At 39.9% G+C, this 26,038-nt stretch overlaps 1 protein-coding gene across 3 annotated transcripts; it reads left to right on the forward strand.

Moving 5' to 3' along the window:
• Window positions 1-587: 587 nt before the first annotated feature.
• MMUT (methylmalonyl-CoA mutase) lies at window positions 588-25,108 on the forward strand. Of its 3 annotated transcripts, none has more exons than XM_070933118.1 (13): window positions 588-654; window positions 1,738-2,159; window positions 3,558-3,925; window positions 4,024-4,181; window positions 5,605-5,776; window positions 12,955-13,203; window positions 13,892-14,003; window positions 17,434-17,549; window positions 19,741-19,856; window positions 20,944-21,075; window positions 23,282-23,429; window positions 23,673-23,840; window positions 24,578-25,108. In XM_070933118.1, the coding sequence occupies exons 2-13, from the start codon at window positions 1,781-1,783 to the stop codon at window positions 24,704-24,706; spliced, it is 2,247 nt and encodes a 748-aa protein (XP_070789219.1). In that variant the 5' UTR covers window positions 588-654; window positions 1,738-1,780; the 3' UTR covers window positions 24,707-25,108. The 3 variants fall into 3 exon arrangements, with proteins under 3 accessions (XP_070789219.1, XP_070789217.1, XP_070789218.1); XM_070933116.1 differs by having other exon boundaries at window positions 601-650; XM_070933117.1 differs by having other exon boundaries at window positions 643-696.
• The last annotated feature ends 930 nt before the right edge of the window (window positions 25,109-26,038 follow it).

Genomic DNA, 26,038 nt, shown 5'->3' on the forward strand with positions numbered 1-26,038 from the left:
AATATTTGTTAATGTAATATTTTAATGCTTTATTCTGTTGCTTTTATTTATTGTAAGTCGCCTGGAGTCGCCTCTTGGCGAGATGGACGACTTATATATTTTCATAACAAATAAAATATTTTTTAAAAACCCTATGCTTTATTCAGCCAAACATGGCGAAGCACACCTCCACTTAAACCTGTCCTTTGAATACGGTTTCCCCGGCTGAAAACGCCGCCGCGGCTATTCTGTCTAATGCCAGCACCGAGATTTCAATGCCCCAATAGGCCCATTCGCTTTTCAAACACCACACGACTCTCTAAAGATAAGTGCCGTACATTGCAATTTATCCTACAGAAGTAATCCGCGGCGGCTGAAAGCCTGGACTCTTCTTCCTCCCGAATTCCCTTACTGAAATGCCAGTTGCCACAATACAGGCTACCCACCTATTCCAGAACTCACCGTTTTTATTTCTACGGTTACTCCCTCTCCAGATTGGCCGTTCGCGCGAATTCAAAAATTGCGGGCGCTCTGGGTTTCCCCGCAAATATTAGTGCGCAGGCGTTAAGGAAGGGCAATTGCGCTTGCGTGTCTGGGTGGGCTTTCAACGCAACGGCGCCTGCGCAAAGAAGTCGATCTTCCTCAGCAGTGAAAAGCGGTGGCGTCGCTTAGTAGGTATTGTTTGGGCAGCCGCAAGTGGTGGTTGATGTGGCTGAGGTGCGTTAGCCGTTGTTGTTGGTTTTTTTTAAACCTAACACACAGAATCGCAAACCACTGTTAGGCCAATTTGAGTTTTGCGGGCTGCATGAACCCAGCTTGTATGGCGGTTCCATTATTGTGTCACGATACCCGACAAAATTAGGCTAATTCTAGAAATTATAGATACGTTGCTATGGGTTTGTGTGCCGTCTGAACACAGCTTGTGATTTGGTGTTAGTTTACTTTGACGTATCAATCGGTTCTCCTATCTCGGAGCTACCACCACTCTTCACCCGTCTTCCTCTTTTGCAAGGAAGTATCTTTGGGCATATATACAATGTTTTGGAAATAATAGTAGACAAAACGACGCAGACCTATACATTTTTTCTATCGGGCACTGGGAGGTCTGAATCCAAGTCTCTTAAGTGCCAAATCTCATTTGCCTTGTAAAATGTGAGGTACAGTTTACACTCAAGATTCACACATTTTACTTTTTTTTTTTTGATGTTTGATCAAAAGTTTGATGCCTTTTTTTAAAGGCATGATGAGTTTATATCGCTGTTTTATTACTAACTTAGAATATATATTGCTCTCACCCAGCGACCATAACAGCTATTTTACCCTATGGTATTTTTACTGAGGTCACCTGTTAAGGTGAACAGTTTGAAATGAAAGCAGGCACTGTTTTTCTTTCTTTGTTCCCTCCCTATTCTGATAGGTGGAGATATCAAGTAGCTTGCTTAATAGCTCTAAACAATCCTGGTTCTTCCTGGTCCTTTTGTGCTCCCAATCTGTTAAGATTATTTGTAGGCATGCTACAACTGAATTGCATTTAGGTTCTGAGTTGTCAACTTGCAAAAACAGTTAAGAGACAGTCTGTGCAAAACAAATGTAAACGTTGTTTTGAAATTAGAATCTCAGAAGTCTGCAAATCACAACTTGCTCTTCTTCCCATTAAACAAAATGGATACATCTAGTTTTATTTGGGAGTATATAAAAGGAAGATCTACCTCTTTGGGCTTCTTAAAAATAACTAATTGCTTCATTAATTTTATCCAGCTCTTGGAACACAGGCACATCTTCACAACTATTTTAGTAGAAAATGTTACGGGTCAAGAATGGACTTCTGCATCATTGGCCCTTACGTTGTAGGAGAGAAGCAAGTCTGTCTCCCCTCCGACCAAGTTGGCGTTTGCTGCATCAGCATATACTCCATCCTGAATGGGCTGCAATGGCTAAAAAGCAACTAAAGGGCAAAAGCCCTGAAGAGTTGATATGGCACACTCCAGAGGGAATTGCTATCAAACCACTGTATTCTACACGTGACACAGCAAGCTTTCCTGAAGAATTACCTGGAGTAAAGCCCTTCACGAGAGGTCCTTATCCTACCATGTATACATACAGGCCTTGGACCATTCGTCAATATGCTGGCTTCAGTACTGTGGAGGAAAGCAACAAGTTTTATAAAGATAACATCAAGGGTGAGATGTGTTCCTTAAGGTTTGAGCATTAAGGACAATGCTATGATTGTAATCATATATTTTTAATATATTTTTATACTTGTAAATCAGTTTTGACTTCTAGATGAATCCCTGCAGTTTTCATGGCCACCTTTTTAGAAGTGGGTTTCTGTTCCTTTTTTCTAGAGCTGAAAGTAGCTGGCCCAAAGTCACCTTCATGCCTAAGCAGGACTAAAAGTGATGGTCTCCCAATTGCTAGCCAGATGCCTTTAAATCAGATTGGTTCTCAGTTGTAACTGTATTTACTTATATTAATTTATTTACATATATTTATATGTAATTATCAGAAATATATTGTTTAGGAATTAATAGCACCCTGTTCGGATGATCAGCAGGGGTGTCAAACTCAAGGCTCAGGGGCCGGATCTGGCCCATGGGGTGCTTAGATCTGCCCACAGGGCAGATTTAAGCCCATGGGAACAGCGAAGGACTACCCCGTGGTCCCTCTGCCAGCAAAAACGGACCTCAGGAGGGCTGCACGCGGTCCTCCTGAGCTCTATTTTCGCTGGCAGAGGGTTGCAGGAGGCTGTCCCAGCCAAAAACTGAGCTCGGGAGCCTGTTTTCTCTGGCAGAGCACTCAGGCCACCACAGGTGCCCCAGACACAAGTGACGCCAAGCTGGCCATGCCCACCCTGGCCACACCCACTCTGCCTCCCCGAGGTCAAACACAACCCTGATGCGGCCCTCAATGAAATCAAGTTTGACACCCCTGATATACAGCGTTCAGTTTACATTTTATGTTTTTGTAATTCCTCCTCAGAAGAGATGTAATTTATTTCATTAGAAAGACTGAGAAGTGTTGAATATTTTCTCTGCTCAATAATAAATTGCTCAACTGCAGTCCTGAAAATACATAATATGAAATCTATTTAAATATTTAGAATGGATTTATTTCATTAATAAAATTGCTTACAAGAATAGAATCAGGAAGAGCAGTTCTGCTACAACAAATAGCCCTCTGTGCTTACTCAGAATAACTGAGCACTGGAGGATTGGGGATCCTTTGATGAAAATTGAGGGACTGCAGGATGAAAGAAAGCCTTGTGTAATGAACACTTGCTTGTGCAACACTGAATTAACACTGAGGACCCAGTTTGTAGGGGCAATAAGCTGACTTTGTATAAATATACAAAAGTATGAAGGCTATTGCTTAACGCATTGTAAGCCGCCCTGAGTCTCCGGAGAAGGGCGGCATATAAATTAAAGCCAAAAAAAAAAAAAGTTTTAATGTGATTCCTTTGGTCTGTATTGTTTTGAACAACTAATACCCCTTTTCAGTCAAATTCCATCTAACAAAGATGATACAATTGTATACATCATATTTTATATTTTTACTAAATTATTAATTTCATTTTCAAGCTGGTCAACAGGGTTTATCCGTCGCATTTGATTTAGCAACTCATCGTGGTTATGACTCGGATAATCCTCGAGTTCGGGGTGATGTTGGAATGGCTGGAGTTGCCATTGACACAGTAGAAGATACTAAAATTCTTTTTGATGGAATTCCCTTGGAGAAAATGTCTGTTTCAATGACAATGAATGGGGCAGTAATTCCTATCCTAGCCACGTTCATTGTTACTGGGGAAGAACAAGGAGTACCTCAGTCCAAGCTGACAGGGACAATACAAAATGATATATTGAAGGAATTCATGGTTCGAAATACATACATTTTCCCACCAGAACCATCAATGCAAATAATTGCTGACATCTTCCAATATACATCAAAGGTATTGTTTAGTTTTGTTTCCTTTAATTACCACATGGTTATCATGTCTATAAGGATCAGTGTTCGTTACAGAACAAATTTATACATATTTTCTTACAGCACATGCCAAAATTTAATTCTATTTCTATCAGTGGATACCATATGCAAGAGGCTGGAGCTGATGCCATTTTGGAGTTAGCATATACAATAGCTGATGGCTTGGAGTACTGCAGAACTGGACTTAAAGCTGGTCTCACCATTGATGAATTTGCACCAAGGTACATGAATTGAGGGTTTTTGGGGGGCGGGGGGCAGGGAGGTGGCTTCAAATCACATATTGTGAATTGAACTGTTATATTCCATAGTTTTACTATGGCTTACTATTATAGTTGTGGGATTTATAAATTAGATGAATTAGGTAAGTGATCAAGAATGTTTTTGAATCATTCTTTTTTAGTACGGTATTAATATAGTCCAGTCAGTTCTTGAAGGTAGAGATAAAAGTTCTAACAGTTGCATTCAATTTAATTCTAGTTATCATCTTGATTTGTACCCATTATAGAATAGAATAGAATAGAATAGAATAGAATAGAATAGAATAGAATAGAATAGAATAGAATAGAATAGAATAGAATAATTTATTGACCAAGTGTGATTGGATACACAAGGAATTTGTCTTTGGTGCATGTGCTCCCAGTGTACATAAAAAGACAAGATACATTCGTCAAGAATCATAAGGTACAACACTTAATGATAGTCATAGGGTACAAATAAGCAATCAGGAAACAATATCAATATAAATCGTAATGATGTAACAGAATATTTATTCATATAGTGGGGGGAGATAAACAAGAAAGCTGTTTTTATTTATTTATTGGTTCGATTTATATGCCGCCCTTCTCCGGAAACTCAGGGCGGCTTACAATGCATTATGCAATAGCCTTCATACTTTTGTATATACCTGCTTAGTAGGGCTTTTGCCCCCTCCCCCCTAAGCAGTGTTCTTTTTTTATACAAAGTCAACTTATTGCCCCCACAATCCGGGTCCTCATTTTATCTACCTCGGAAGGATGGAAGGCTGAGTCAACCTTGAGCCTGGTGAGATTTGAACTCGCAGTAATTGCAGGCAGCTGGCAGCTAAGTGCTACTTAACAGCATTTTAGTCCGCTGCTCCACCAAGGCTCCTTGGTTTTTGCTTATTAAAATAAAATAAAAATAAAATAAAATACTATTTTCTATTCTATTAGGAATGCTGTAGATTGGGGGGAGGGGGTTGTTTTTTTATTTGGCATTTTACTAAAATACTTCCTATCAGTATTCCCAGTGCATGAATAGCCCAATAAGATATAATTATTAACTTTAAAAAATGATATATATTTGTTCGTGGTTTTGCAGGTGAGAGAGTTTGGAATACTATACTACTAATTTAAATTAAAACATTCCTCAAACCTCTGCTTTCACTATGAGCTACATATAATTTCCATCCTGAAAATATAGTATTTGTTGTTCTTACATAGAAAAAGCCAGGTTTAATAGGCTATGATTCAGTGATCTTTTAGTAAATTGCCTGTAGTTTTACTAGCCTAAAGAAAATGAGAATTAAAAAAAATTAAATTGAACTATGTTGTTTATTTAAAATATAGGTTTTATGTTATCATTTATTGCTTATTCTAGATATGATCCTAAGTTATTTTATTGCAGGCTTTCTTTCTTCTGGGGAATTGGTATGAACTTCTATATGGAAATAGCTAAATTAAGAGCTGGAAGACGGCTTTGGGCTCACTTAATAGAGAAAATGTTTCAACCCAAGGACACCAAATCACTTCTCCTTCGAGCTCATTGTCAGACTTCAGGATGGTCACTAACTGAGCAGGTACAAATCAGAATATCAGTTATGATGACATGCAAATTTTAAAGAAGTAAATATAGTATATAGTCAACATGTTGCTTTCCTGAAGGTTCTTTTCTTTAGAACTTAAGTAGAGGTACATCCAATTCATACCCCCAACTACCAGTGCTGAATTTGAGGGAAGATTCTGGGATTACCTGAGGACAGGAGGAGATGGGGAAGTTAGTTTCCTGGAATCTGCAGCATAATGGCTGGAATAAGAAAAAATGAAAATGGTCGTTGCTTACCTGAACGACCCTTTTATACTCGACGTTCAGACACTCCTCAGTCTGGGGGTTATGATCACTCCTATTTGCACTGCTGAGTGTCAATCAAATCCCTCTGGAGCTGCATCCACCTCACTTCCTGCTTCCTCCTCAGACTTTTCACGAAGACAACTTGGCTCAATAGCAGCAGGATCGACCATTAGAAACTCCATCAGGTAGACACACAGGAAGCAGACAGCTACAGAGGGAGAAAAAGCAGACCTCCACCAAAGCCAGGCACGGCCAAGAAAAAGGGAGGGACGGAGTGTCTGAACGTCGAGTATAAAAGGGTCGTTCAGGTAAGCAACGACCATTTTCCTACTCGCCGTTCAGACACTCCTCAGTCTGGGACATACCCAAGTTAGAAAAGAAAGGGGAGGGAATTAAGCCGTAGACTGGCCTTGTGGAGAGATTACAGCCTGTAACACCCTTCTGCCAAAGGCAGCATCTGCCGAAGCAAACTTATCCAGCCTATAGTGACTTACAAAGGATGAAAGGGAAGACCATGTGGCCGCCCGGCAAATATCATCTACCGAAGCCTGGGTAGCCCAAGCCGCAGAGGTTGCGGCGCTACGAGTAGAATGGGGCAATATACCACCCGGGACAGGGGCCTCTCTTAAGTCATAAGCCTTAGAAATACAGGCTTTGAGCCACCTTCCTACTGTAATTGAAGAAACCTTCTGACCCAGGGAAGAGGGAAGGAAGGACACCAACAGAGCCTCAGTCTTTCGAAAAGGAGCAGTCCTTTTAAGATATCTTCTCAATGCCCGTCTCACATCTAGAGTATGCCACCGCTTCTCAGCAGGATGACGCGGGTTCGGGCAAAAGTTAGGCAAGACGAGTTCTTGGGCTCGATGAAAACGAGTATTCACTTTGGGAACAAAAGCCGGGTCGAGGCGTAGAACAACCCGGTCAGGATAGAAAATGCAGAGATCACTTCTCATGGACAAGGCAGCAATTTCGGATACTCTGCGCGCCGAAGTTATTGCCAACAAAAAGGCCATCTTTAAGGACAAGTAGCGTAGACTGGACGAAGCGATGGGTTCGAACGGTGGACCCGTCAGGGCCTGCAACACCAAGGTAAGGTCCCAAGTGGGGTAGCGGTGAATCGGCGGAGGCCGCAAATTTGAGACCCCTTGGAGGAAGGAACGGATCCTGGGGTCCTGAGACAAAGGAACACGAGAGTCTCCTGACAGGACAGTCGCCAGAGCCGCCACCTGTCGGCGTAGAGTCGCGGGAGCCAAGCCCTTGGAGAATCCCGCATGCAGAAAACACAGAATGTCCGGAACAGAAGCCGTCGTGGGATCTACGTGATGATCCCCACACCATCTCGTGAAGGCAGTCCATGAGGCGTTATAAATACGAATTGTTGATGGCCTTCGAGCTGCCTGAATAATGGAGATAACGTCGTCAGACAGATTGTCCTTGATGAGCTTTATGCGCTCAAATGCCACACGGCTAATCGAAGCCATTCTGGTTCCGGATGACGGATGGCTCCTTGAGTTAGTACTATTTTGTCGGGTGGAATCCTCCATGGTGGCTCGACCGATAAGTTCTTGAGGTCGGCGAACCACTCTCGACGGGGCCAATACGGTGCTACCAGTAGAATGTTCGCCCGTTCGTGAATGACCTTCCGCACGACCTTGGAGATGACAGGAAGGGGAGGGAAGGCATAAAGAAGGCCCCGGGGCCACTGACTCCGAAGAGCATCCAGCCCCTCCGCTGCTGGACATGGATAGCGGGAGAAGAATCTTGGCAATTGCGTGTTCTGAGCCGTCGCAAACAGGTCCACTAGGGGAAGGCCAAACCTCCTGGACAGGTCCTGGAACAAGCCGGGGTCCAACTTCCACTCGGCGTGATCTATTTGGTCTCTGCTGAGCCAATCTGCCTCTCGATTGAGAGTCCCCGAGATGTGTTCGGCTTTTATCGACGAGAGGTGGAGCTCCGCCCATGACAGAAGACGCTCCGCCTCCTGCATTAGTGTCCAGGAGCGGGTCCCCCCTTGTTTGTTGATATGGGCCTTGGTGGCCACATTGTCCGTTAGAATCAGAAGGTCCTGGCGATATACAAGGCGTTTGAAGTGAATCAGGGCGAGTCGGACCGCTCTGAGCTCTAGCCAATTTATATTGTGCAGCTTTTCCGCCGACGACCAGGCACCTTGGGCTAGCTGACGGTCGAGGTGAGCCCCCCAGCCTCGCAGACTTGCGTCCGTGGTCAACACCATCCGAGCTGGTTCCAGAAAGGGGGAACCCTTGTTGAGGGCCGGAGACAGCCACCACCTCAGGGAAAGGCGAACGGGAGCTGGAACCTTTACCTTGAGAAGAGACTCCGCTCGACCTTGTCTCTGGTAAGGGAGCAGGAACCATTGTAGGCGACGAAGATGGAAACGCGCCCACGGAACAATGTCTATGCAAGATATCAACTTTCCCAGAAGCTGGGAGAGAGACAGTAAGGTCACAGTTCGGCGTAGTAAGACTTGAGATGTCAGTTCCCGAATGCTGGCTTGTCTGTCGGGAGATAGGGAGACCACACACAGCGTCGAATCTATCGTTGCTCCGAGATGTAGGATACTCGATGTGGGAACGAGATGGCTTTTGGCAAGATTCAAAGTGAACCCGTGGTCTTGAAGGGACTGAAGTACTAGCTCCCGGTCCTGGGTCGCCTGGTCGGGAGAAGACGACAGGATCAAAATGTCGTCGAGGTAACATGCCAGACGAACCGGAACCTCTCTGAGCGACGCCGCTACTGCTGCTAGCAACTTTGTAAACGTCCTCGGAGCGGACGAAAGGCCGAATGGCATAGCCCGATATTGAAAATGGTGGTCTCCAAACGCAAACCGGAGGAACTTCCTGTGCGACTGATGAATGGGGACGTGCAAGTACGCTTCCTTTAGATCTACAGATTGCATCAGATCTCCCCGACGAATGCAACCCAGCAGAGACTTGAGGGAATGCATTTTGAACCGACGGTACAAGATGTGTTGATTGAGACGTCGAAGGTTCAAAATGCCTCTCCAATCGCCCGAGGATTTCGGTACCAGGAATAGTGTTGAGTAAAAGCCGGTTTTGAGTTGACCCAACGGAACCTGTTCTATGGCCTGGATTTGCAACAGATGGTGAATTTCGAGTAACAGCAGAGATCGCTTCTCCGGCTGAAGAGGCCAAGGGCATTGAAAGTAAAAGTCCTGTGGCATGGTGGTGAATTCCAAACGTAACCCGTCGGTGACAGTTTGGACAATCCAGGCATCCGAGGTGGTAGTTGGCCACAGGTGAGAGAATGCCTGGAGCCTGCCCCCGATTGGGACCGGAGGCGGTGAGTCACTTACCGCGCCTGGAAAAACGGCCCGCCGACTGTCTGAAAGGTCGCCTGAAGTTGGATTGTCGGCGACCGCGGTCACGAAAAGGCGCCCTGTCCGAAGTTGACTGGTACTGAGACTGCGAAGATCTGTAGTAAGAGGTGCCCCCGGCGCCTTGCTCCTGTCGAAAGGGCAGTCGATTATAAGGTACATAGCGCCTCTCCTGGCGTCGGAAAGACGTGGGTAACACCTTCTTCTTATCCCTGTTCTCGACCAACACAGAGTCCAGGGATGAACCAAATAAGGCAGGGCCCTTGTAAGGGGCAGCAGTCAAGCGCCATTTGGACTTGGCGTCCGCTCTCCAGTTACGGAGCCACAAGAGACGTCTTGAAGATACAGTCGAAGCTAAGGCCCGGGAAGCGAACTTAACTGCGTCCAAAGACGCGTCAGCCGAATATTCGGCAGCTGCGACCAGTTTGGCCAGGTCCTGCTGTAATCGTGCGTCCTCCGGGGGAAGCCTGTCCTTCAATTGGCGCAACCACACCAGCGATGCCCGATTAAAGAACGATGAAGAGGTTGCAGCACGAATGGCCCAAGCCGCCGCTTGGTGTGTTTTACGAAACCCCATTTCGGCTCGTTTGTCCTCAAACTTGAGACCATCCCCAGCCTCACCTACCAGGATGGAAGACGATGTGAGACTCGCCACCGGATCATCAATTGTAGGTAACTGCAGGAGGGCATCCAGCGCAGGGGCCGATGCATAGAGCTTTCGATCAAATGAATTCGGACCCGACAACGAAGCGGGGCGGTCCCAAGGCTTTTGAACCACCTGGCAGAAAAGATCCGGACAGGGAACGAAGTCCTCATCAGGTTGAGGTAGATTGAACAAGTTACTATTGGGGCCAGATGGAGTAGAAGAAGAGGAGCCCTGAAGAGGCGTGGAATCCATATTAGTGGCAGCCTTTGCCTTGCGTAGGAGAGAGCGAAACAGAGAAGGCTTAAATAGACCCGGAAAGGCCGGCTTGTCCTGAATCTCTTCTTCATCCTCTGACATCTCAAAGTCATCTAGGAAATCGTCCTCCCGGGCTGATTCAGGCACAAGGCTATAGGCAACAGATTGCTGTTGATGTTGTGCCCCAGGGGGATGCATGGAAAAGGCAGAAGTAGTAGGGCACGTAGGAGCAGGGAAGGCACCAGTGGCTTGTTGCAACCCCATTTGATACATATGGGACATGGCCTGAGAAAAAAAGGACTGAAAATCCACAGGCTGAGGGAACCCTGGACCCGCTTCAGGACGGAGGCCTGCTGCAGTGGGTGTAAAGGTAGCTTCAGGTCCTGACCTAGAAGCTTGAGAAAAATGGCTTGCAAAACTGGATGAGCGGGACCTGACACTAGCCCTTGACTGATTAGGCACAGAAATTGGAACCCCTTGAGAGGTCGATGGTCCATCCTCCCTCAGACCACTGGCCAATAAATCTACATCATGAGAGGCCGAGGGCTCACAGGTCACCTCGTGGCTTAAGCCTTCAGGAATTGGTCCTTGACCAGGGTCCTGGGCCCGTTGCCTAGCCTTAGCAAACTGCTTTTCTAAAGCCCTATGCCTCCTTTGGGCATCTTTATCTGCTGTGGCAGATTTGGAGGCCTTCACCTGTCTGGAAGCCTTAGATTTCTTTCCCCTAAGTTGTCTAGGGGAAGGCACTGGGGAGGGAGAGGGACTCCTGTCCATATCAGAAGAAAGAGCAACTTCCTCCCTGTCATCCATGACCAATCACCCCAATGAAATAGTCTTTATTGATTAATTGTAAATAGAAACTTATCAATTGTATATATAATTAAATATTAGTAATATGAATTTTAATATATGTATATCTGATATTTATTTATTTTTATTTATTTTTTTTTTTTTTAAATAAGTTCAAATAACTATGTACAAGAAAAAACAGGGCTATCAATTATAACTAGGCAACGGCCTTATCTTCTTCTTCTTTTTTTTTTTTTCTTTTTTTTTATTTATTTATTTATATTAATAAATTGAAAGAAATTAAGCAATATGTACTTCCCTGGGACTTTCAGGCACCCTTCTGCGGTAGTTGTAAATTGCAGGTACGATCAGGACAGCGTCCCCACCTGCCGGCAATCTAGCGACCCTGGAAACCAAAGCCCAGGTCGCTATGCCCATGTAGCAGCGAAAAACAGCGGCGATGGTCAGGGCCCAAAATGGCGGCCCGCGAGGCGAATTTCCACAAGTCCTAAGCCAGGCGAAACACAGCGCCTACGGCCGGACTGAAGCTGCAGCAGAACGAAGCAGTCTCAATCTCCCAAAACGGCTGATGAGTATGCCAGCCGGCAGGGACTCAAGCCGATAGATCCGATGGCCGCTAACTCAAACCACGGCCTCGCACAGTGACTGGCAGCAAAATGGCGGCAAATGGCGGCAAATGGCGGTAACAATGATTAGAAACAAATCGCCAGTCAAATCAAGCCGCTAGCGGCGGCCGGAGCCCCGGACCGCCGAATACGCTTTAAACCTCACCCACTGAAGGCAGTCGAAGCGCAGCACTTTAAAGTAATAATAATAAGATATTCAAACAAATCACTATATGGAAAAGTAAAATTAAGAATAAATTTAAAGAGAAATACAGACACTCGATGCTATTGCAATGGCTGAGTGAAAAAGTCTGAGGAGGAAGCAGGAAGTGAGGTGGATGCAGCTCCAGAGGGATTTGATTGACACTCAGCAGTGCAAATAGGAGTGATCATAACCCCCAGACTGAGGAGTGTCTGAACGGCGAGTAGGAAAACATTACTCTCCAAAAGCATTTTAATTGTTTCATCAATCATTAAAGCTTTGCCCAGATTTTCTTGCAACCTAATATCCTGTGTTTGTGGATATGTTACATAGTAATACATATTTTTATTTGATTAAAATTTTATAAATTACGAAAGAGAACTTGGGCACTCAGGAGAACTGAGTAGAACTGTTCAGAGTATAAAAAAGTAGTGTTTCACATTAGTGAGAGAAGCTTCTGTCCTTAAAACCTTAAAGCAACTACAATCTTTGGGTCATTGATTTGAAGGCTGTCAGTTGCTTCTCTGACAGTCTTAGCATTAGTACTGTTGTACATACAAACAGATTCACAGACAACTAGAGTAAATTTTGAAGCATCTGCTTGAAGTTTAGTAGATATGTTCTAAGCCAGCCAAGTGGCAATTTAGGTAAGAATTCCTAGGAGTGTTCTTGACACATCTGAAAGACTTCATGTTAGGGAAAGCTAGTTTAAGATATCTTATAAAAATAGTTTCCCTTACAATGTATTTGATCTTCTAATTCTCCACCCTCCATTCCATCACTGGGAGCATCCCAACTCAATGTAAGTAACTCAGTTTCATCTGGTTATGATAGGTTCAACCTGCAGAAGTAATATTTATATTACCATAGTATATCTTTTAATCTGATTTTGTTAAAGTTTCCAGGACATAACTGATGTCAAAGTCTAATTCAATAATATTACTCAGAACTGTGCTCAGAAGACAATATGCAACAAAAGACAACTCTGCATCTGTTTCATTTTTTTAAAGTAAAGTTATGATTTTTGTAATAGGATCCTTACAATAACATTATCCGCACCACAGTTGAAGCAATGGCAGCTGTGTTTGGTGGTACCCAGTCTTTGCATACAAATTCATTTGATGAAGCTTTAGGACTGCCAACTGTGAAAAGTGCACGAATTGCAAGGAATACACAGATAATAATACAAGAAGAATCTGGCATACCTAAAGTTGCTGATCCGTGGGGTGGTTCATTTCTAATGGAATCTCTTACCAATGATGTATATGAAGCCGCTTTAAAGGTCAGTTTGTTTATTATAGAGAATGGGGAATAAGAAGGTGCTTGTAATCTTTTATATGAGCTCAGAAACAAATACTAGCTTGCTTGTTTATATTGATATATTTCCTCTTTAACAGCTCTGTAGATTCCTATTTATCCAACAAAATACACACACACCCGCTGCCAAACTTCTGATTAGCTAGCAATAAATTTTACTTTTTCATTGATGAGTCGATGGCTTTGTACAAATCCACGCAGTTTTCTTGGAAATATTTTCAGAAGTGGTTTGCCATTTTCTTCCTAGGACTGAAAAGGAGTGCAACTGGGCTCAAGTCACTCCAACTGGCTTTAGGCCCAATAGAAGACAGGTTTGTGGATTAAGAGAGAAACCAGTTAAGTCTAAATTAAGAACATAAACTTTATAATAAGGAATATTCAATATGTTGAATTTGCGGGTTAGGTGTGTGCCATTTGTAGAAGAACTTTTAAATTCTTTCATTTTGAGCTAATTTTAAACTATCATAGGACATCAGTTCTTTTAAGAATTAGGAAATGTATTTTCTTATATTAACTACTTGTTTATAAAGAGGGTTCTTATTTATTCCTTTTGAGTAATTAATTTTTCTGTACTAGGGAGCCTAAATATTTTATTAAATAAATATTATATTAGACAATAAGCATTATAGTTATTAACAACTTTTCTTTGTTAGCTCATCAATGAGATTGAGGAGATGGGTGGAATGGCCAAAGCTGTAGCTGAAGGAATACCAAAACTTCACATTGAAGAATGTGCTGCTCGAAGACAAGCCAGGATTGATTCTGGTAAGGAAATCAGAATTATTTATTCTTCAACCGTGTAAGCATTTAGAAGGTCTTCTCTTATCTCACTGAAGTTAATATATGTGCATGAATAATAAGAATTCGATTTCAACTTTCTGTATTTTTTTAAATTCTGTTCCAAAATAAATTTAAAACAATTAAGACGCTTTGGCTTTTTAGCAACATTGCCAATAAAAGAAGAGCATTGGAACATTGTATTGTTTAGCATGAAGACTGCTGTTAGTTTTGCATGACCAAGGAGACTATTCATATTTCTCAAGCAGTCTTCTATATTGCATAACTTTTAAATAGAGGAATAAAAAGACTGCTGTCTCCCACTCCCATCCTCAAATCTCTTGGACAGACCAAAGCCTTTAAGTTCACTTAAGTAATTATTTGGATCCTTTCCTGCTCAACAGTTTATTAAGACAAAACATATAATTGCTCTACAAGACTGAAATATGTTTGAAGTTATTGTGGCTTGTGGCTTAGACAACTATATTATTATTTTGTTCTGTACATTACAGTCACAAATCCCATTCTTCTAACTTTTCCATTATATATATATGATACATAATCCAAATTGCAATGCTTGAAAATGATCCTATACTATGCTAACTACACTTACCATATGTGCACAAACATTCTTTGAAGTAGAATAGTTACAGGAATTCAGCAGTTAGTCTGAAATACATATGTCTGTAGAACCTTATGGAATATATGTATTGTTATTATATGGTGTACTCAGAAGAGTCAAGAGGGCCATTTACAGAATCATTCTGGAAATCTGATTTTTCTTCTACACTATAATCATAGTTTGTCCCAAATTAAGAAAAATCTTGTACAGGTAGTCGTGGACTTATGACTACAATTGAGCCCAAACTTTCTGTTGCTAAGTGAGATAGTTAAGTGAATTTTGCCCCATTTTATGACTTTTCTTCCAATACTTGTTAAGTGAATCACTGCAGTTGTTCAGTTAGTAAAACAGTTGTTAAATTAATCTGGCTTCCCCAGATGCTTGTCAGAAGGTTGCAAAAGGTGATTATGTGACCCCGAGACACTGTCATAAATACATGCCAGTTGCCAAATGTCTGAATTTTGATCACATAACTATGGGGATGCTGCAACAGTCATAAGTATGAAAAACAATCATAAGTCACTTTTTTTCAGCGCCGTTGTAACTTTAAACGGTCATTAAATGAATGGTTATAAGTCGAAAATATCTGTAATTGTTAAATTTCTTCCCACTCATTTTTTTCATTATAAACTTATAAATTCAACTTCAGAGTAAAGCAAGTTCTTAAAAATAAAGACTGAAATCCAAAACCAAAAAAGTAACGAATTCATGAATTACATTAATAAATTATTCAGTTGCAGATATATTTTTTATTATATAAAGAAAACAGTGCAAAATAATGTTGCTTTAGTACATAAAAGAAATGATAATTCAGCTTATAATATTGTATACATACTGGAGAAAAAAGGAGTAATATATATTGATCTAGGTTATAAAAAACAGAGGAACTCTTACTTTACCATATCAGACATTTTCTGCATTGAGCAAAACTATTACAGCTGATTTCTATTTTTTCTAAACATCTATTCAATATATCAGATGGCAATTTTTTTTATAAAACCAGATTGTTCAAGATTGATGATCAAAGGTAACATCATCTGCAGTTTATATGCTCGGGATGCAGTCAATACTTTTGCATCAGCTTTTTTATTTGCACAACGAATCGAATCTCTTCCAGTCTTCAATATCACATTTTTATGTGAGAACAGCTTCAGTGAGAAGAGCCAGAAAATCCTTATTTAAAAGGCATCATTATAAACTTTTAATAGATTAGTGCAAAAAGCTAAATATGCATCTTGTATGGGAGCTCATGTTTTAGAGATTTAATGGTTTCTATTATTTATTGATGGTAATTAAATTACTCTTTTAAGATTTGTAATTAATTTCAAAAGGAAAATTCATAAAATTGCAATAGAATGTCTCCTTAACTACATACTCAGTATAGTTTCAGTTTAACAAATCAAATTATTATGCATTGAAAGATTAATGGAGCAAAGCGAAGAGTCATGAATAGGGGTTGCTTTGGCTGCAAAAAACATTCTTAGGTGCTGCTGTTAGAGAATGCATGAACTGAGTAGTGATTGATCAGGGCCTTATTTCTAATTAACCATTGTAGTGCAACCTTCAATTATCATTAAATGTTACATGTTTTATATTGAAAAATGAAATATCACTTGGCATAAGTATTCAGACCCTTTGCAACAACAATTGAAATTTAGCTGAGGTGTCTCCCATTTCTCTTAATAGTTGCTGACATGTTTCTACACCTTGCTTGGAGTCCACCTGTGGTAAATTAAATTGATTGGACATGATTTGGAAAGGCACACACCTCTCTATAGAAGGCCTCACAGCTGACCATGCATACTGTACCAGACCAAAAACAATGGGGTCAAAGGAATTGCCTGTAGAGCTCAGAGGCAAGATTATTGCAAGCGTGGATCTGGGGAGGGCTACAATAAAATTTATGCAGCACTAAAAGTTTCTAAGAACCCAGTGGCCTCCACAATTCTCATATATAAGAAGTTTGGCACAACCAGGACTCTTCTAAGAACTGATTGCCTGTCAAACTGAGCAATTGTGGGAGAAGAACCTTAATAAGAGAAGTGACCAAGAACCAGATGGTCACTCTGACTGAGCTCCAGAGAGCCTGTGTGGAGATGGGACAGAATTCTAGAAGGACAACCATCACTAAAGCCCTCCACTGATCTGGACTTTATGACAGAGTGGCTAGGCGGAAGCCCCTCCTTAGTGTAAAACACATGAAAGCCAGATTGGAGTTTGCAAAAAAGTGCCTGAAGGACTCTCAGACTGTGAGGAAAAATATTCTCTGGTCTGATGATACCAAGATTGAACTGTTTGGCCTCAATTCTAAATGTTATGTCTGGAAGAAACCAGGCACTGCTCGTCACCTGCCCAATATCTTCCCAAGAGTGAAGCATGGTAGTGGTAGCATTGTGCTATGGAGGTGTTTTTCAGCAGCAGGGACTGGGAGACTGGTCAGGGTTGAGGAAAAGCTGAATGAAGCAAAATACAGAGATATCCTCAAAGAAAACCTGTTCCACAGCTCTCAGGACCTCAAACTGGGCTGAAAGTTCACTTTCTAACATGACAAAGATCCTAAGCACACAGCGAAGATAATCAGGCTGCAGCATAACAAAATGGAGAAAAGTGAAGGGAGTCTGAATGCTTTCTGAATGCACTGTACATTGGAATATCTCAGCTTCTCTCTGTGTGTAGAAGTTATTTTATATTGAATATGTACAATTTGAACTGATTTCACTTTGTGAACTGATTTCAGCTGACTGCAGATACAGGATAACAAAAATTATTTTTTAAAAAATATTTGAAAAATAACAGGTACAGAAGTAATTGTTGGCGTAAACAAATACCAGTTAGAAAAAGAAGAGACTGTTGAAGTTTTGGCAATTGATAATACATCAGTCCGTAACAAACAGATTGAGAAGCTGATAAAGGTAAATGCTGTGCAGTTCTTTTAAGAAGAAAAAAAGATGTTTTGTTTTTCATTTTCTCAACAAGAACTGAGTTATGCTTAGGAATACAGCTTTGGTCAAATTGCTCAGCAACAGATGAGTTTTTTTAAAAGAATGCTTCACAGTCCTTTTTAAGAGTGCTTTATATGAGCTATCTTAATCTGTTCCTTATTTATGGCTGAGGTTTGTGTTGGAGATTTCTAGTACAATCTCTTAACCCCAGCTATCACAGCTCTGGTCTTTTCTACAGAAGTTTCCAGAAGACTGTAAATGTGTGGAATTTGGAATTTTACAGTGCAGGTTTACAGTAAATACATGCAAAAATCTGATTACCCTTCCCCATAGCTCCAAGAGTGTTGTTTACACATATTGCATGTTATTCCTATGTATAATATTCACATATACAACTTGAAATAAGCAGCTTTTCAGTACTGAGGTTTGTTTGTTCCTTATTTTGCTGAAGATCTCCCTATGAATACCTTAAAGCACAATCTGTCTCTTACATTTTCTAGTTTTAAGATCAATTTTGTAAATATTGGAAATGTTTGTAAATATCCTATAATACTTTAGCAGAAAAACTAATGAACAGTTGTGGGAGACAGTGGCTTATTTTGGACCACTTAAATCTGAACTCAGAGTTATAAACATTTGAGACATTTTGTCTGCTTTGGGGTGTCCCCCCCATTTTATTTACCTTGACAGGCAACTAAAACTGATCTTCAAGAACTTGGTATAGGGAATGACTCAGGACTAAACTTTGTTTTGGATGTTTGAAATTATTTTGAAGACAGGAGAACAAATCTACTGATAACATTCCATTGTTGAACAGAAATTTGCTTTGAAGAACTTGGTTGCATAATTCATGAAATAAACCTTAAGATTTATATGGCTTTATAGTAAGGTACAAAAGCTTAGCCTAGTTTAAAACAACAGCTCAGAACAACTCTAATGAGAAGTAACATGCTTTCATTAATCATAGAAACTATAGGAAACAATTACTTGCTTATTATATTCAGATATATCTCAGCACATTTCATGGGAACATGTTATTTTTTGTTGATACGTAGTGGTCAGGATTCACTATATGTATAACATTTTAATATTTAAAAAAGTTAAAATGAATGAATATAAGTGCTGGGAAATCATGTGATTTGGTTTTTTAAATTGGTAAAAATTAGACATGCTACAAATAAATTTTAGCACATTAGATACAATAGCAATAGCACTTAGACTTATATACCGCTTCATAGTGCTTTTACAGCCCTCTCTAAGCAGTTTACAGAGTCAGCATATTGCCCCCAACAATCCTCATTTTACCAACCTCGGAAGGATGGAAGGCTGAGTCAACCTTGAGCCGGTGAGATTTGAACTGCTGAACTGCAGCTAGCAGTCAGCTGAAGTAGCTTGCAGTGCTGCACTCTAACCACTGCGCCACCTTGGCACAAGGAAAACTAATATTCTGAAGACGGCTTTGATTTTAAAAATAATAAAATGCACATTTTATTGATTATTTAATGGGCCTCAAAATTGGGCAGGTTAAGAATCTCAGAATTTATGCCTACAGGTAGTTCTTAACTTACAACCATTCATTTAGTGACCATTCAAAATTACAATGGTGTAATTTTCACTAAAAGTCACCATTTTTCACATGACCATTGCAGCATCCCCATGGTCACGTAATCAAAATTCAGAAGCCTGGCAACTGGTTCATATTTATGACAGTTGCAGTGTCTTGAGGTCATATAATCACATTTTGCGAATTTCTGACAAGCAAAGTCAATGGGGAAACCAAATTCACTTAACAACCATGTTACTAATTTAACAACTGCAGTAATTCACTTAATAGTTATGGCAAGAAAGATCATAAAATGGGGCAAAACTCATTTAACAAATGTCTTGTTTAACAGCATAAATTTTGGGTTCAATTGTGGTTGTAAGTCAAGGACCAATGTATTTAGCAGTTTAAGAGCAGTTGATTTGCAAACTTGTCAGTCTTTCTTTAGTTTGTGCTTGGCTTTAAACCCCAGTTTCAGACATACAGGTATTTTGTAACTGAGATGGCTCAATATGTCTTTTTTTTTTCATAAACAGAGATACGTGAGGAAAGTCGGGGTGGAATATGCTGTGATTAGTAGTGTACAATATTACTTTTCTTTCATGCTTCTCCTTATAGGTGAAAGCTTGCAGAGATGAAGTAGCAGCCCAAAAGTGTCTCACTGCTTTAACTGAATGTGCAGCTACAAGCCAAGGTAACTTGCTGGCCCTGGCAGTAGAAGCAGCACGCGCAAGGTAGGTGGAAAGGATTGTGCACATTTATCAAATAACTAAATGGACTTTAGAGCTACTCTTTTGGTTCATATGAGAGTTATGTACTTGACAAGCCCAGTGCCTCCCTGCACTCAATCTGCAAAGCAACATTTGAGGCTTACCCAGGGTTTTCGTGGTATGAAGGAACGTGGAGATAAATTACTAGAATATCCTTAGAATACCCAGTATGTCCATTGCTTCTAAAAATGTATACAGAAGAGATTACTGCAGAACAGAAGAAGCTTCTTGGATGAGAAGCGAAACATCTTCAAGGAAAAACAAAGCCCAGTTACCTTTTTTTGGGGGGGGGAACACCTTTGGAATAACAGTGACTCTATGGAGAGTCTCCATAGACAGATGAGATTACTGGTATATACAAAAGAATTTTGTCTACTGGTTAAGGCACCAGGCTAGATTTAGTAGTTGGATGTGCTAAAACCTAGCTTTAATTTATTCACCTTTTCACAATTTTGAATGCCTGCCACCATGTTGACATGAAAGCCTATACAAGAACTGTAAAAGCCCATACTGTAGTTGAGAAACTGATATAATCACATATTCCAATCATGCTATCCATTGTAATGCATTAAGATGAAAACAGTACATTTCTGTTAAATCACTTCAAAAACAGTTCTCCCTGAGAGTATTTAATGCCACAAAACTGAACTAGGAGGCAGTGTTGTTTAGCAATAAAGGTGTGGATTAACAGCAGAAATCCATCCTTATCCAGAGAAGCTCGCAGAGTGACCCTAGGCCAGTCATCTATCAGCCCAACTACCTCATGGGGGCGGGGATTTTCAGGAGGGAGAGAGATGTGAAGCGGGAGCACGGTATATATTTCCTTGCATTTTTGAACAAAAATCAAGATATATATCTTAAAAGATTATGCATATATATGTAAGCTATTATAATTTTAAATATTGAACTGGAGAACGTGTAAATAAGCATGCTATTTGTACAGCGTACTGCTATAGTACAAGAACACAGCTTTTGCTAACTATTATATTTTTATACTTTATACCTCGTCAAAAGAAATAAATGTAATGTTTTGATTGTATACTTGCTTCAGATGTACAGTTGGTGAAATAACAGATGCAATGAAAAAGGTATTTGGTGAGCACAGAGCCAGTGATCGCATGGTGAGTGGTGCATACCGTCAGGAATTTGGAGAGAGTGATGAGATTACTCAAGCCATCAGCAGGTAAAACATGTACTCTTTTCCTCTGTGTTTGTGTGTCTTATTTTCCAAGAGTTCAAATTCTCTACAGGTAGTCCTTGACTTATGACTGCTTGCTTAGGGAAGCAAAGACAGATCTCCAAAAGGAACTTACATCCCAGTTTCAAAGTTCCAATGGCCACTCCGCATGATCTCAAGATTGCATTTTGGGTGGCTGGCAACTGGCCCATATTTACAGCTGTTTGGTAGTGTGACAGTGATTTATGACTTTTTTACATGAAAATAGTGTTTAATTCCAGCTTCCAACAAAAATGGCTAAATGGGCTTGCATAACAACCACCGCATTTAATTACCAACCATGGAGTTTGCTGCAAGATGTCATAAAATTGAGCATAGTCACATGGTGACTCACTTAATGATTGGAAAAACTTATGGTTGTACATTGACGACTACCTGTAGTTTATCTTAGGTCTTATATATTTTCTCTTCATTGTTAAATTAGGAGGTTGCTTTCTCTCTTTTCCATTCTGTAAGCCAGTTATATTTCTTTAGTAAATGTGATTCTTCAAAATTTTGTAAAATCCACTAATACCTTAAAAGCTTTTGTATCTTTCTGCATATCTAAATAATTTTTAATGTTTCTATGTAGGGACTCCACATTATTTTTTTTAGTTTAATTGTTTAATAATTCATTCATTTAATCTATCATTTTACTAATGAGATTTGACAATATTTTGACATTAAAAATTAGCAAATAAGTATATTTTGAATATGATTTTTAAAAAATCTTTTAGTTTTCAGTTTCAAAACTATAAACTGATATGTACATGAAATTTTATGCTCATAGTCTTTACACAACTCAAAGTTATGTCTGTACATTGGAAATGATAACTATGACTTCCAGGATGTGTGTGACATGAACTGCCGTGTCCCTTCATTTCCTTAAAGCCTTCTTTTTCCTGCTTATATATTCTTCACTAGATTTCCTTCTATCAGCTTTCTTCCTCTACCTTTTATCTATTTCTCTCAATTTTTTCCTATTCTTTCTCTCTCTACTTTTCCATTCTGTCGATACCCAATCCTTTATCCCCCTTTCCTTTCCTTTCCTTTATTATTTATTTATATTCTGCCTTTGTTATTTTCATAAATAACTCAAGGCAGTGAACAAAACCTAATACTCCTTTCTCATCTTACGTTCCCCATAACAACAGTCCTGTGTAGTATATTGATCTGAGAGACTGACTGACCTAAAATCACACAGCCAGCTTTCAGGCCTAAAGTGGGATTAAAACTCAGTCTCCAGGTTTCAAGCCTGGTACCTTAACAACTAGCTTTATTTCTTTATTCCAAAAGAACAGAAATCCTCAGCAATTTTTATATTCATTAGTTGAGAAAACGATTGCATTTACAGCTGCTTAATAGTGACACAATTCTGCACTATTTCTAAAATACACAAGGCTGCCCAGCAATAGCTCTGGGGGGGAAATATTAGTTAAAAACAAAAAATGAAAACCCAACCAGTATAAAATCAATACAACAAACTATATAATACACACATAGCTGGAGCTAGAAATAACAAACCCTGTTTACTTTTTCCTTAAGAAAAAGTCCTTGACTTAAAACAGTTCATTTAGTGACCATTTGAAGTTACAATGGCCCTGAAAAAAGTGATTTATCACTGTTTTTCATACTTATGACTATTGTACCATCTCCATGATCACATGATGAGGATTCAGACACTTGGTAAATGATTCATATTTATGATACTTACAGTATCCCAAGGTCATGTGATCACTGTTTGCTATCTTCTGATAAGCAAAGTCAATGGGCAAACTTAGCCGTGTTGCTAACTGAACAACTGCAGTGATTCATTTAACAACTGTGGCAAGAAACATTGCAAAATGGAGCTAAATTCACTTAACAACTGTCTCCCTTACAACAGAAATTTGGAGCTCAATTATGGTAGTATGTCGAGGTCTACCTGCACTTACATTGACGATATGTATATGAGGAAGAAAATAACAAATCATAGAAAATTCAAAAACATCTCATTTAAAATCTTGTCCTCTTTTGCAGTGCAGCCCTCAACATGCCATTACAATGCATGTGTGGTCCTTGCAATAGTGTGCCCCCAATTTGCATCCTTAATGATTTTTTAAAAATTTTCTTTGACTAACAGTAAACATGTTTAGTGGTTCTGTAGTACCCTGTCTGATATTTATTTTTTTAGAGTTAACAAGTTCCTGGAACGGGAAGGTCGTAGACCACGTCTTCTGGTTGCTAAAATGGGCCAGGATGGCCATGACAGAGGAGCCAAAGTAATTGCTACAGGATTTGCTGACCTTGGTTTTGATGTAGATATAGGTCCACTATTCCAGGTATTTAGCCTTTTAATTGTTTTGTTGCTTGCTTTCTTATTGACAAATTAAATCAATCTCTGTTCTCTCCCATCCAAGTGACTCAAAAATGCTAAAGTATTAAATAATTTTAAAAAAGATTTTAGAAAAATAAGAATCAGTTTGCTGCAGTGGTTCATACAGTGTTTTAGTTCTGCTGTTGTGTATGAAAAATACACAAACTGTTAATTTTTACATATTCTTTATTTGCTCTTTCTTGCTTAGACACCCCTTGAAGTGGCTCAACAGGCTGTAGATGCTGATGTGCACTGTGTAGGGGTGAGCACACTAGCTGCCGGTCACAAAACTCTTGTTCCTGAACTCATCAAACAGCTAAATAGCCTTGGACGCCCAGATATTCTTGTCATGTGTGGAGGTGTCATCCCTCCTCAGGTATTTAGTACCATACCTTGCACATCTAAGGACACAGGCTAATTGTGAGATTATTCAGTTCCACTTGTTATTATAAACTTTGGGAGAAGTTTTATTTTACATCTGGGGTGATTTGTTTGTGATCGGTTGGTGGGTTGTTTTTACATTTTTCTATCTTTTTCATTTCTTACAAATTGTTAACGTCATTCAAGGATTTTTTTTTCCATCTACCGTATCTTGTTACATAACATCAAGAACCTGATGTTAAATATTTTCAAAATACTAAAAGTACATAATATATCCAGCTGCACAACAACCTCTCACATTAATTACCTTGAAAAATATTTTGCAGTTACATGGTTGGGAAAAAATACCTTTGGGTACAAAATCTTCTAAGTCAATAGTGTACCCATAGATCATTTTTAAATATAAACAAAGAAACTAATCTAAAACTACAAAGCCTATTTTTCAGGGGGTTTTTTTCCTTTGAGTATTCTTCACTTTAATAGCTATGCACCTCCTAATCATGGTGGCCTCCTTGTGCAGGAGGTAACATGCACTTTTCTGAAGATTTTTAATTTTAGATTAGATTAATACTTGCTTAGGAATTGCAGACTTCTCAGTGGCTTCACTTGCTGTTTGTTGTTTTCCCATTTGCTGCCATCTCAGCAGGCCACCATGAAAGTGTCATCTTGCAGAATTTTACTAGCAAAATCTAATCTATTTATGTTGATCTGTCTTTTTCTCTCCCTGAATAGGATTATGACTACCTATATGACTCTGGCGTTTCCAATATATTTGGCCCAGGAACTCGAATTCCTAAAGCAGCTGTCCAGGTTCTTGATGATATTGAAAAATGTCTGGATAAGAGGCAGCAATCACTATAAACCATTATCATTTAATAATTCATTCTGCACATTATATACATGTACAGATTTATTATATGAATGTGATATGATCAATTGCAAGGAAAATAATCAATTTAAATCAGCTTCAATGTCTGATATTTTGTGGTGCTTTCTAAGAAAGTATAAAAAGTGGGGTTAAACATGAGAAAAATTTATGAATGGGCATGTATAAAAATTAAAATCAAAATGGCTCAATAAAAATTCAATTGAATGTTTAAATAGCTATTGCATATAAGTTGTTTCATATATATACATATATTCTAGCAGCTTTATTTTACAATCCACACATTTAAACAAATTGTAAAATAAAGCTGCTAGAATTGAGTAGAGCGGCAACATCTCAAATGTATTCAAATTTAGCTATTAAACTTTTGGCACAAATATGTTGTTGGGATAGTTTATACAATGTGATGGAAACTTTATTGATGTAACATGAGCAATATGCACAGAAATAAATATTCATGTGGATGTTAGTCCTTACATGTTAATGATGAGACACCCTCATAGAGACATTGTTTTAAAAAGTTAAATGTTTTAATTGTATTATATTTTTTGACTTGTAAGCCACCCAGAGTTATTGAGATGGGCAGCGATAGAGAGTGAAGAAATGAAATGAAATGAATGAGCTGCAATACCACAATCTGTAATAAACCAATTACCAGAATTCTTCAGGAGTTCTTCAACACAGAAGAGATTTATCACTTAACACAAGTTGTGATAATACCTGTGTTTCTCCAAAAAGCAGGCCGGATCTTATTTTCTTGTCCCCCGAAAAAACAGCTAGCCCTTCTTTTTGGAGGGTTCTAATTATTGACTCACCTCGCGGCGGTGGCACCAATAGCCCTGCCCAGCAGGAGCCTGCTGCTGGCCCACTTCTGTGGCCACTTGCCATCTCTCACATGCATTGCCCCGGCCTCCGTTTCACTTTCAGATGCCTTCTGGAAAGCCCTCTGCAGCCAATAATAGCTGTTATCGGCTGCAGATGCCTTCTGGCAGGCATCTAAAAACGGAGGCCAGGCCAATGCGTGCAAGTGGTGGCAAGTGGCTGCAGAAGGCGTGGCAGGTGTTGGGGTGTGTGAGGCCTGGTAAATAGGGCAACTCCACCCCCCCATCCTGACCCTAGCTCATTTTTTACATGTGTGCCTCGCCCCACCCCATGGTGAGTGGGTTCTTAATTAGGGCTAATTTTGTGGGTGGGGCTTAATTTGAATGCTCTCAAAAACATGATAGGGCTTCTTTTCAAGGTGGGTCGTCTTTGGAGAAACTATGAAATTTTTAATCATGATTTATTGAATAGGCCTCAGTTGTCTT

Source organism: Pituophis catenifer, unplaced genomic scaffold, assembly GCF_029215685.1.
Source record: "Pituophis catenifer annectens isolate HBS135680 unplaced genomic scaffold, rPitCat1.0.hap2 SCAF_1, whole genome shotgun sequence".
NCBI lineage: Eukaryota > Metazoa > Chordata > Lepidosauria > Squamata > Colubridae > Pituophis > Pituophis catenifer.